The 12,061-nt window shown below is 39.9% G+C and overlaps 1 protein-coding gene across 1 annotated transcript in view; it reads right to left on the bottom strand.

Annotated features, from left to right (window-relative positions):
- drosha (drosha ribonuclease III) overlaps nt 1–12,061 on the bottom strand; it is a 94,372-nt gene that overhangs the window by 79,558 nt on the left and 2,753 nt on the right. Inside the window, exons 4-13 of the mRNA XM_053342030.1 lie at nt 11,428–11,728; nt 9,174–9,315; nt 8,021–8,181; nt 7,253–7,333; nt 6,154–6,240; nt 5,817–5,903; nt 2,936–3,007; nt 2,496–2,577; nt 1,714–1,788; nt 329–498 (exon numbers count right to left, since the gene is read on the bottom strand). Of these exons, the coding sequence (XP_053198005.1) occupies nt 329–498; nt 1,714–1,788; nt 2,496–2,577; nt 2,936–3,007; nt 5,817–5,903; nt 6,154–6,240; nt 7,253–7,333; nt 8,021–8,181; nt 9,174–9,315; nt 11,428–11,728 (1,258 nt within the window). The remainder of the gene's footprint in view (nt 1–328; nt 499–1,713; nt 1,789–2,495; nt 2,578–2,935; nt 3,008–5,816; nt 5,904–6,153; nt 6,241–7,252; nt 7,334–8,020; nt 8,182–9,173; nt 9,316–11,427; nt 11,729–12,061) is intronic.

Here is a 12,061-nt window from a genome sequence, read left to right on the forward strand (position 1 = left end):
CGCCAAAGGTTACGCAATCATATTCACTGTTCATATGCAACCTTTTAGCTAGCAATGACATTTTCACCTTTACTCAGACACAATTACTGTACATCCTTTAAAATATGGGCAAGACAAGAAGGTTAACCAACTTCATTGTGACATAAAAGCTTCGGGCCGAGTAGTGTTGATGACAGCAAACGCCCTTGGGGATAATAGGTGAAGTTGCTCATGTCACAGGCTAACAGGAACAGCCTTATTCCTGTGGTGTCGGGGTTGGGGGCGTCAAATGCCCTTGAAACGGCAGACAAGGCCACCTCCTGTTGTAGCCGAGACGCTGAGGCCTTACCATGCCTGGGTTGGTGACGATCATGCCCTTGCACTCCTCCGCATATTTCTGCCACTCCAGCTCCTCCCACTGCAGCATGTCTGCAATCTCCTCCTCAGGGACCAGGGGCTTGCTGCTACGCAGCAGGTAGAGAAGCACCTGATGCATAGACAGCACCTCCTTCCCACCATCTACCAAAATGTAAAGAGGCATAAACACACACCAGAAGTAAATGTATGCATGTATGGGAAGAAGTATAAAAAGATTACCACAATGCATGTTCACCAGGGATTGGTAGTTAATTGAAAAACATGTAAACATTTCAGTGTTTATAGCCAAAGGCTGCAAAATTTAACAAAAACATATTTGTTTTTATATTTGAAAATGTTTCACTGAGCTTCCACAATGCATTCTTCCTCTGTTCAAAATCATTGGCTTAAAAAAAAAAAAAATCAAGTTGCCCAATGGAGAAAATCTTTGTTTTCATACCAGCATCTCACCTGGTCTCACCTCTGTAACTGTGTTTTTGAGCCAATATTACACACTGTGAAAATGTCCCCATGCATCACAGTTGTATTGTTCAGGAAACACACAGGTGAACAGAGGCACTGATGCAAGGTCGAATACTACACAATATGTGAAGGCACATAATGATTTGTTGATGGAATAACATTATTACACAAGCAGGGATGAGCACAGAGTCACACAAAAATGCATGCGCACAGAATTACACTCGAGCACATGCATGTAATCTACCAGGTCAAATAGAGTCGGTTTAATAGACACTCATGCAAAATTGGTTGACCTCCTTTGACTAGTGTTCATATGGACAGAGACACAGAAATCCACTGCCCACTCCATATTGGAAATGCATTAAGACAATAATAAATGCATACCCATACTCTCTCAGTGTAACTTTCAAACACACCATCATCATGCTCTCACTGTAACTCCTTGTCTCCTCTCACTCTCCTTCTCTTCACAGATCACATCAGAAACATTGGATTGGACAGTTTTTTTTTGTGCTTTTGTAAAAGAGGCAGATAAGTGTTTGTAGCCAGTTAAATTGGGAGAACTAGGGGAGAAATTGTTTTTTGATGGAAATAAGGTAGGTGACACGGCTGTCATAACAAACACTGTGGCAACATCATAGTACACCAGCACCATCATGTGTAGCAAAGATGAACACCATGCAGCTACACAGCAGCACAGTCGCTCTCAGTGACCCTTTCATGTTTCTTCCAAAGATTTCCATCAAATGTTAACGTATGCAGAAACATTCAGAGTAAACTTTAGTAGAAACATGTAAGCTCCTTATTCATTTTCTGTTGGGTGTTTTATCTGACCACCAGAGGGAGACAGAGAGCTAAGCAGGACAGGGTCTGTGTAGTTGTTCAGAGCCTCACCAGGTAAGAATCGGACAAAACGGGGCATGAAATGGAACCGCTGGCATCCAGAAACATCGTTGTCAAAGTCAGGGCCTGAAAAAAAAAAAGGAGACTTCTTTTCTTGTTTGGGCAGTGGACAAAATGTAATTATAAAAAGTTAGATTTGGGAGTGTAAAGGTGAAATGATAACCACAATTGTGTCGCTTGACATCTTCATCAAAATTATTAATCAGAATTCATTACACTATGATGACTATGGGGGCTAAATAATATAATTAAATTCATAATAATATAATTACATGTTGGCCAGCACTGCCTCTGAGGAGAAACCTGAGATGCTTTCTGCACATTTCAACTGCTCATTTTTATTAAATGTGTATTATATTGGAATATATGGGACCCTGTTTAATGTGTCATAAACAAAGGTTAATAAAAATGTCATATTTATTTATTACACTACAGGTTTTCACAGATTTCAGCAACATCATGTGGCCTTCATCAGTGAATGGAGTTTGCTCCATTATCACGAAGATGGTTTTGTTGTGCCGTTATTTAAGCATGGAACAGTGCTAACAACTGAACAACTGAGCAAACTATATTCACTGTCAAAGGTCGTGACAGCAAATGCAAAGAACGAAGGCCCTGAGAATTTCTTCTTTTTTTTTTTGTTGATGTCAAACTTGCTATGTATATCAAAAGAATGACAGCAGGGTCGGCCATGATGCAATACTTTCCCATAAAAACAGAACAAGAACAGTCCTGACAGCAGAGCGGGCGGTCAACCTGGCTTGGTGTCCTACCTGTCAAGTTCCAGTCATACAGCTCAAGAATGTCCTGGAACAAGTAGGAGGCGAACAACTCCAGGCCTCGGACACAGTAGTTCTGAGCACAGAAGAGAACAGTGTTAGCAGTGATAGCAGCGTGTGTGAGCATACAGTACAAGCAGAGCATAAAAAAAAACATACTGCCACAAAGTACCTTAATGTAGATATGACTGATAAGTAAATCCAGTTCTCTAACTTTATCGCATAAGCCACCTTATCGACATAATCAACCTCTGCAGGTTAAAAAGAATCTCTTTTCCCTCTTCTAAAAGGATTAGCACCTTCGCTCACCCAGGCACTGAGGTGTGAGGGTTACGTGTGGCTCAGCTGTGCTCAAACTCTGCCGTTTGAGATAAAAACAAAGGGGTGAGAAAGGGGAGAGAAAGAGCTGGGAGATAAAGTGGGGTTTTACTGACCTCCGGTGCCATCTCCTCTATGAAGTGAATGGTGTAATCTATGTTGAAGCGGATCACACGGCACAATGGAATCTGTGATGATGAAAGGAACAGAGGACGAGAGGAAGAAAGAATGGGCCAACTCATTACCATGGCGTTAGGCAGAGGTTACAGCATTTCAAGGAAACTCATTAAAACCTCATCTATGCTGTGGAGCTCATCCCCAAAAATGGCACATACAACCATATGCAGGTATAGAAACTGTATGTATGCTGCAGAAATCCCACTGTAACTTACTGTAATATCTATGAATCTGCACAACCTTTGGTTAATTGGAAAACAAACGCACAAATCACACACACACACACACACACACACACACACACACACACACACACACACACACACACACACACACACACACACACACACACACACACACACAGGCACCTGACTCATGAAATTTAAGGAACTCAAATCTCGCTAAATAGATAAGCCTGCTCCTCTGTGTTTAATCTCCCTAGTTACACGGTCTTTGTTGTCAGAGCGCGGGTGTCCATTTTAAGAGATTAACCTGGGAGCCACATTCATTCTTGCCCATCCCAGCAGCTAACTAGCAGGGGGCTAATATCACTACGCTCCGAGGTTTCTAATCCCCACACTGCCACGAAGCGTTTACCCTGGCTTTTAACAAGGGCTGCTTAAATTATCCAGTTCGAATCATGGCTAATCCTCTGGGCTCTTTTCAAGCTAGGAGGATATTGACCAAGTAGTTTATTATTCAAACATGCAGTAAAATACTAGGGGTGGGACAAAAAAAGATATATATTTCGATATTGCAACATATCATGATATTTCCACTTTTGATAAGTTGAATACTGATACTCAAAACTGATTCAGCTTCTTTGTCTCACCACTACTATAGCACCCCTACCCAAGGCGCTCAAAAGACTGATTGTCAGATGATCGTCAATTGTAGTTGACATTGAAAAAGAAATGCAAGTAATATAACCAGCAATGAGCTACATCCGTCAGACTCTCCAGGTCCACGCTGGAAACACAGAGTCCACTGGAGCTTGACAGTCATTAGAAGCACATTCGTGTAAATCTTTCTGTACGGTACTGGTGTTGTAGCTGAGCTAGCGGCTCTTTGAGAGGCTGTCAAGGAGTGACGGTATGTTTCCGCTGCTGTTTATCATGCTAACGTTTAGCCTACTCACTCATCCACTCTGAATATCTTGTTAAGCTCTAATATCTTGTTAATTGTCCGTGGGTCATGTGTTGTGTTTACTGCCACAGAAAAGGAATAAACCTTTCATTCATGTACGACACTGTCTCACTTCGTCTCTCATCACACTTGCTAACGCTAACGGTAGCTACAGTAACTACAGTTAGCAGTGTTGTGATATTTATAATTGGCAGCTTCGTGAAACTAATGTAGTTATAGTATTGTGATTTCTTGCTCTTTTCTTTTTTTCTTTTTCAGTAACATTGACATTGTGATATAACTATTACTATATAACTATATTAGTATCATATCTTGTGTTCCACTTGATGCCCACCACCATCTAAAACAAACGCATAGACACTGCTGGATGCAAGCACGCATACATATGCAAAAAAAATACACACTTTGAACACATTTTCAAGAAACTAGGTCTGGTGGTCCTCTATTGATCCCTCAGCTCCCTTTAAACTTCCTCCCTGGGATAAAAGACAGGCACACAGCTGAAATGGCTACAGAAGGAGAGGGTCCTTTTAAGTCATGACCTCTCTAATGTTTGACAGTCAAAGCTGAGGCCTTTAAAAGTGAAAGAGGACTCTGAGACAAGGTCAATACATTGAGAGAAGAGCACTTTGTCCAGGCAACAAAGAAGCCGACCCGAAGCCAAAAGTTGGTCTGAAGTTACTTTTAAGGAGAGTGGAGGCTTTTAACTCATCCTCTGGCCTAAATTAGATATGTTTCCTTAACAGACATATAGAAGACGGATGGTTAGCCACACGAAGTACTGTATTGAGAGCAGGGTAATAAAACGAATCATGGACCTGGGTGCTTTACCCAGACAACAGGGCTTCATGCTCGAAGGCTCACACAGAAGAGAGAAGAAAAATCACCATGGGTGGATTACCAACACTGGGCTATATTGCTGAATTGAATGTATAATATATATATATATATATATAAACTCTTCACACCCACATATAAAACCAATCACACATTATTAGTTCAGATGAGATTTTAGATAATTAGTTGCATACTAAAAAGAAGGGACACTGTCTTCACTTGCCAAAAAAGATGCTTTGGTATAAATTTGAAGAAAGTGTTTGACTGAAATGTATATATTTTGCATATTTATATATTAAAGGATATTTATTTATCAAGTGAAGAGTGTGCAGGTGTCCCTTTTTCTTTTTAATACATGGCTATTTCAAGAGTGCACCTGCCACAAAGACTACTTATGTGTGCAAGACTGTTTTTGAAGCTCTTTAGTTTTAAAATTGGGGATGTAATGCAGAGTAAAATGCTTGGTTTATGCACAGTACGCACCTTTTTATATGGAAAATGACAATCAGTCACAATGTCTGTGAGCACTGTAAGCTTACAGAGAAGTTGTAAGCAACCCTCTAAACTTTTAACTTGAGCTTTGATAGGTTTAACGTGAATCGTTCAAGTAAAGCAGTCCAAAAAAAAATGTGTATGACACCTGCACCAAAAAGAAACACAAAGTGGAAGGTACTGCAAAGCAAGCTAATGAATAAATAACAATGACATCAAATAAAGAAAAAAAAAAAAAAAAAAAAAAAGCAGGCATAAAAAGGAAAAAGTGACATACACTATAAGACATTTTGTGGTGTAAAATTCATGCTTTATCACCAGATACTGAATCAAACGCAAGCTTACACTGGTGAGAGGAGTGTGGGAGAAAAGAGAAAAGCCTTCAAACAGGTACTCGTGGTCATCATACTCGATCACTGTCGGCCTGTCAGTCTGAAACCAAAACACAAAACAGCAGGAGGCTTTAGCCACACGTCTACAATGCAGCTTCCATGATGCTGTAGAAAAATCCATAATCCATAATTCAGACTTGCTACAACATCCTGCAGTAAGGGAATATGGAAAGATACAGCACTTGATTGTTGGAGCAATAACAGATTAATGGCACTGACTTTATAAAGTATTGTTTAAATTACTATTTTTCTGTAATTTTAGGATTTTGACAAAACAGACATATTCATACCAGGAAGTTGGTGGGAGGAGACACAGTGATCCTGTAGTGGAAGAGTTTTCCTGTATTGTTGTTCATTACACGACACTGTTTCACAGGCTGAAAGAGACACACAAACTCATTAGTTGACTCATATCTCTTTAAAAATTGATTTTAGCATATCATATATGCATGCTTTGGTCTTCCACTGTACCATTCACACATGTGAGAGATCTAAGAGTTTTTGTCCTCATGTAACAGTATATAGGCTGCAAGTAGCAATTATTAACATTATCAACTAAAGTGCAAGTGACTTTCACAGTTTATCATTTATTAAATATATGGGGAAAAAACTAGACATTGCTGCCAACCAAAGCATATCTGTGAAAATGACAGTGATGGCAGAGATGTGACATTTTCCAGTGAAGACTGATAACTAAAAGTTTAATTGACATCCTCCAAGTACACCCAAGTTACTGTTTATTTTGCCAGCCTAATAGCATTTGAACATATAGTATGACCATCAAATAATGCTTATGTGTATGCCAAAGCAGCTCATGAGTAGGATCTTTTTACAACTAAAATGTACTTATTTTTGTCTGCAAATACATCTCTATAGGTTAACATACTCATTAAGTAGGCTTTAAGTAATCTGTGACATTCAATGCTCTCTAGTGTCACCAAAAGGAAAAAGAAACATATAATTTGTATGTTTCTTTTTTTGTCTAATAAAGGAATGATGTGCAGAATACTACAATGTAGCTTTGTGAGTTGCTGTTCTTCATTGACTTTGTTGTAAACTGGTCAGTTGAAGATGCAGCTAGCTGAGAGTGTTTGCTCCAAACCACAGGAGGGCCAGAAAATGAGTCATGAAAACCAAAAAATCTCAACAAGTGGCAAAATAATCGATGAGTCACTGGCATAGATCGACTCCCCTGTCAAACTCTTACAGGCTTAATATCATCATTTGGTGTTTTAGGGTGTTCAAATTGTACTTTTATACTCCCTTTCACACAATAGAAAATAGGCTATGTGCAGAGCATATATTTAGGGTGACTAGAATAATGTCCTTGCCCCTCTGTGGCAGAACTTCAAGGTTATGAAAGGGTGATTTATTCAAGACGTGTCATACCTCCTCCCCCGGGTAGATGCTGTGGCGGATCCCTGTACGTCTGGCCTTGGCACTGCACTTACACAAGGGACCATCATTCATCTGGACAGAAAGAAAATACGTAAATCAGACACTACTGCTTTGCTTGCCATGTGTAACACAGAGCTGCAGAACACTTAACACCCATAAACAGCATACTCCTACCTTAACTTTGTTATATCAGAGTTTTGTTATATCAGATATTGTATGGGCAACATGAAGGCAAATGCAGACAAAAAAAGAACTTTTCAGAATAATATATGTCCCAGTTCACACATTTAAAAAAAATATTGGCCTATAACTACACTTCAGAGTTTATTGCTGATCATTTTCATGCACTTTTTTTCAACAGTAGCAAGCTATAGTCTTGTAAAGGAAAAACATTAGATGGACATAAAGGCTGATGGACTGCAATTTACTCTTTTGGTCCATCCACTTCAGCCTCAACCTGCCTCTCCTACTGGACCAATGGATTTCCAATATCTCCCAGGGTGATTTTCATAAACTCTTAGAGAGGAGCATAAAGTATGAAATGCACAGGAGGAAAGACTGTGGATTTTGTCCTCCTTCACTTACACTAGAAGTGTGTTAGGAAGTGAATCTCTGAATGGCTGTTGTGAATAGGAAGGATGATTTCAGTAAGTAAAATCTGCTCTGATTTATTGTAAAGAACACAAATAAAGATTATTATTAATAGTAGTATGAGTAGTATAATGTTAAATGGATATCCTCTAGCTAAGAGAGACAAACCTGTCCGGGGTCATTGTACCACAGCTCCTCATGTAGGCGGTCGGGGTGAGCTTTTTTTCTCTTGATCTCGGCAATGACATCAAAAACCTCAGAGTCAGAGCTGCTGGAGCAGGTACTTCCTTCACCATCTGACTCACAGTCTGAGTCACTACTGCTGTCATCTGAAACCAAAGTGCAAAATGGTCTTTAATCATCAGAACGTTATGAGGCTGACAACTGAAACATAATTCAGTGTGCCGGAGCTGGCTGAGTGGTTAAGCTCCCCCTGCTCAGCTGTGCCCTCACCAAGTATTATACAACAGAAAGTGTCGGTAAAGCAATCTGTCAAAATGCTTTCAAACTGTGTGTACTCTACTGTCGGCCCTGACGGCTCTCGGAGAGGAATAATTACCCGCACAATGCTGGTGATACAGCCCAATTCCCTAATTTATATTTACAGTATGTTTCTTGAGGCAAGCAAACAGAGCGCGGAATGATTTACCAATAACTATATTAGATTCATTGTTTAAACACTCTAGTTCATTACACTTTCTACTTTTCAAGCTAACTACATTTTTAAATGCATCTATGAGATTAAAAAAGCAGCACAGTTGCCAATGTTGACATCTGGCACTCATGTTTTCTTTATTTCTCTCAGACTTGTCACCCCCCACCCCCCACCCCCACCCCTCCCTTTCCGAAAAGAAACCTCCCACCAAAATGAAGATTATAATTACCAGTCAGCTGAATTGTTTCTGGCTCTTAGCTAAACAAAGTCTTCACTTCTTATCAGCCTTTTAACTCAAGTACATTATTGTGAAGTCAGTGCCCGCAGCAACATATTTAGCAAATTAGATCTCCCTGAGAGAGATTTATATTATTGAGATGCTGGAGGAGACGATCAAGCTGACAGCCAGGCAGATAACATCATAAACACTGAACTTAATCTCTGCCACAGCCTAATGCACTGCTGAGAAGACAGCAAGTTTTTTATGGATATCAATAACAAAAAGATTGCAAACAGATGTAGGCAATGTTTGCTATTTAGTTGTTGCACTTATCTAAATAACTCGTACGCCTACAAAAAGGAACAACATCACAAGAACAAGCAGGTGAATGTTCAATGGAAGAATGGATCACTGGTTGCCACGTGTGACCCTGCAGGGTTACTCACCTGGATCCTCATCCAGTTTGGTCTTGGGTGGGTCCCATTTAGGTCGGACTTCCTTTGCTCGCTCCTGTCTCTTCCCCAGCTCCTCGTCAAATCGCTCGTACAGGTCCCGGAGTTTACTGGTCCCCACCACTGTGGAGTCTCCCTGGAATAAACAAACACAAATAAAATATGTGGCTGTCTGACAGTTTTTGGTTTCACCGTATAAATCTTACAAGGAAGACCTGAGTGATACCACAGTCCGGTGTCATTTTAAGAACATGAACACTGGAGTTTGTTTAATATGTGCACACCAACAGCTGTGACACCGCTACAATCTGCTGTCACTGAATGGTTTAGAGGAATAAGCTCTGAAGATAGTCAAGCACCAGACTTTTCCTGTTTTAAAACCACAATATATGAAAAATAAAAACACAATTATTTCACTAATAGAGGTAAAACAAGCTATATGTGAATATAGCTAAAAGGATATTAAGTTATTCTGCTTCCAGTCCTCATAAACTGTCCACTATCACCTGCATCGTCCACAGACCATCATTATGATTCAACACTTGTGGGACAGCTAGTATCTTCACTGTCACAGCAGAGAAGACAGAGACATAGCAGTATTGAATCTCTTAATGGAGAGGTGGAAAAAAAAGATAAGACTCCATCTCGACATTTACCTTTACTTTGGTTTTATTGAAGGACCGGTCAGGTCTTGGCCAGAGTGTGTAATTTGTGGCAAGAAAGTAGCTGAGGACAGCATGAAGGAAGCATTCAGAAATGTTAAGGGTCAGCTTTTTAGAGAAGAAAAAGGAGTAGGAAATATCCAAAAGATCCACAGACATAAAAGAAAAAGAGTTTGAGAGGGCAGGTAGTGATTTGCAAAGTGCTACTAAGGTGTCTTTTGAGTGCTACTAAGTGAAAGGCTGAAAAATCACACTTGAGAGCGGCACCAAAATCTTTAACAACACCTTCAAAGACAAAACAGATAAAATGGCAGACAGGCGTAAAAGGAAAGTTTCCTTTGCTGGTCAGGTGGATAAAACACTATCAAACAAGTCTCTACTCATCGATAATGAGCAATGTTCAAGGAACCTGGTATTTTTCAATCTGGATTCTATTTTCCCATCTTTAAAGTATAAGTGACTAATAGGGACAACAATTTTTGAAATAGGTCCAGTATTGAGCGAGAACACTTCAGCTGGCAGCCACAAAATGGGCTGTGATATAATCCGATGAGGCAATAGGGTCCAGTCCATGTGTGTCCACTAAAAGTGCTTTTTCTTGCCACTGACAGGCTCAGATTAGTTATTATAAGCGTCTTACCTTTTGATCCGGTCTCTTTGTTATTGTAGCTAACCAAATCTCACTCAAGGAGAAGTCTCATTCTGAAATCTTGAGAATTAAGTCGCTGTCAAAATCAGCTAAATGTTCAGCCATCATATAGTTGAAGAGAGGAGAACCAGAGAGGAGTAAGGAAATATTTTAGCTGATTTCGACTCAACTCTCGCAAGATTTCAGAATGACACTCCTATTGAGCGAGACTTGGTTAGACACACCAACAAACAGACCAGATCAAGTAAAAGGTAAAGAAACCCGTTTTTATTTCTCTGTGTAATCCTTTCTTTAATGCTGTCAAACACTTATAATAACAATCTGAACCTGTCAGTGACAAAACAAGAACTTTCAGTGGACATATATTGACACGATTGGATTAACTGGTGGATTACATCACAGCCCTGTTCAACAGCTGCCAGGTGAAGCGCTCTCACTCAATACCCGACCAATTCCAATAACTGTTTTCTCCATTAATCACCATGACACAAAAAGATCCAAAAATAGAGTCCAGGTTAAGAAATACCAAATTTTCCCTCTAAATGCAAAATATTTTAACAAGTCATTCTTCTGTTTAATCTGTCCATAACAAAATAATAAAAGTCATTACATGGTTAAGACTCACTTTAATTCTCTGGCTTTTGATTGTGTTTAATCTGTTTTGATTATTTTATCTAATTTCTTTGGGTTGTAAATTTATGCTTCTTCATAGCCATCTGCTATGCACAAAACTGTCCTCATGCTTGTGTGTGAATACATATGTCTGTCTCTGTAAAGACCTTTGGTGAAAAATCCATTTGCTTATTAAAGCGCTACATAAATAAAATATACTTGATTATGTACTCTGATACTCTTGTTAATTGTTACCAAGTGTATAATAACAATTAGAACAACTAGCAACTGAACATAAGATAGATCAACTCAAAAGTAACAGTACCACTTGGTCCATGGGATCGTTGGAGTAGTAGTTCTCAGCATGCGTGCAGCGGATCCAGGCAGGTTTCAGTAGTTCCTCTTCTTCTTTCTCATCATCGCCTTTCTCTTTCTCCCTCTCCGGCTCTCTCTCTCTCTCCCGTTCCCTCTCTCGGTCTCGGTCTCTGTCAGCGAAGGTCTCTTCAGAGTCTCTGCTCCTGACGGATGAGTAGCTGCGCTCTCTGTTCGGGCCTGAGGAGCTCTCTGACCTCCGGTCCCTCTCCTCTTCCCAGCGACTGCGCTTCCTGTCTCTGCTTGTTGACCGGCTGCAAAGCACAGAGAGGAAACAACGATCACCATGAGCACAATCATAATTATGAACATTTTTATGATGTGGCCAAAAAAAACAGTTAAGGTCATGTGATGATACCGTAGCCAGTTCCATTTGCTAAATGCAGACCATGATATACAACTGAAAATCATCTTCCTCATTGTGGAGATGTACTACACAGCCTGACCTTGTCAGGTCTAACAAAATTACTCAGACATTACCTGAGTACCTCAGTTTAATCGAATGCATTTTAAATATTAAAACAGAAAGCCTGTACAGTACAACAGGGGCTCTAGACTTTAAAAGAGACAAGCTTTCAGCCAGCAGG

Source organism: Scomber japonicus, chromosome 21 (genome assembly GCF_027409825.1).
Source record: "Scomber japonicus isolate fScoJap1 chromosome 21, fScoJap1.pri, whole genome shotgun sequence".
NCBI lineage: Eukaryota > Metazoa > Chordata > Actinopteri > Scombriformes > Scombridae > Scomber > Scomber japonicus.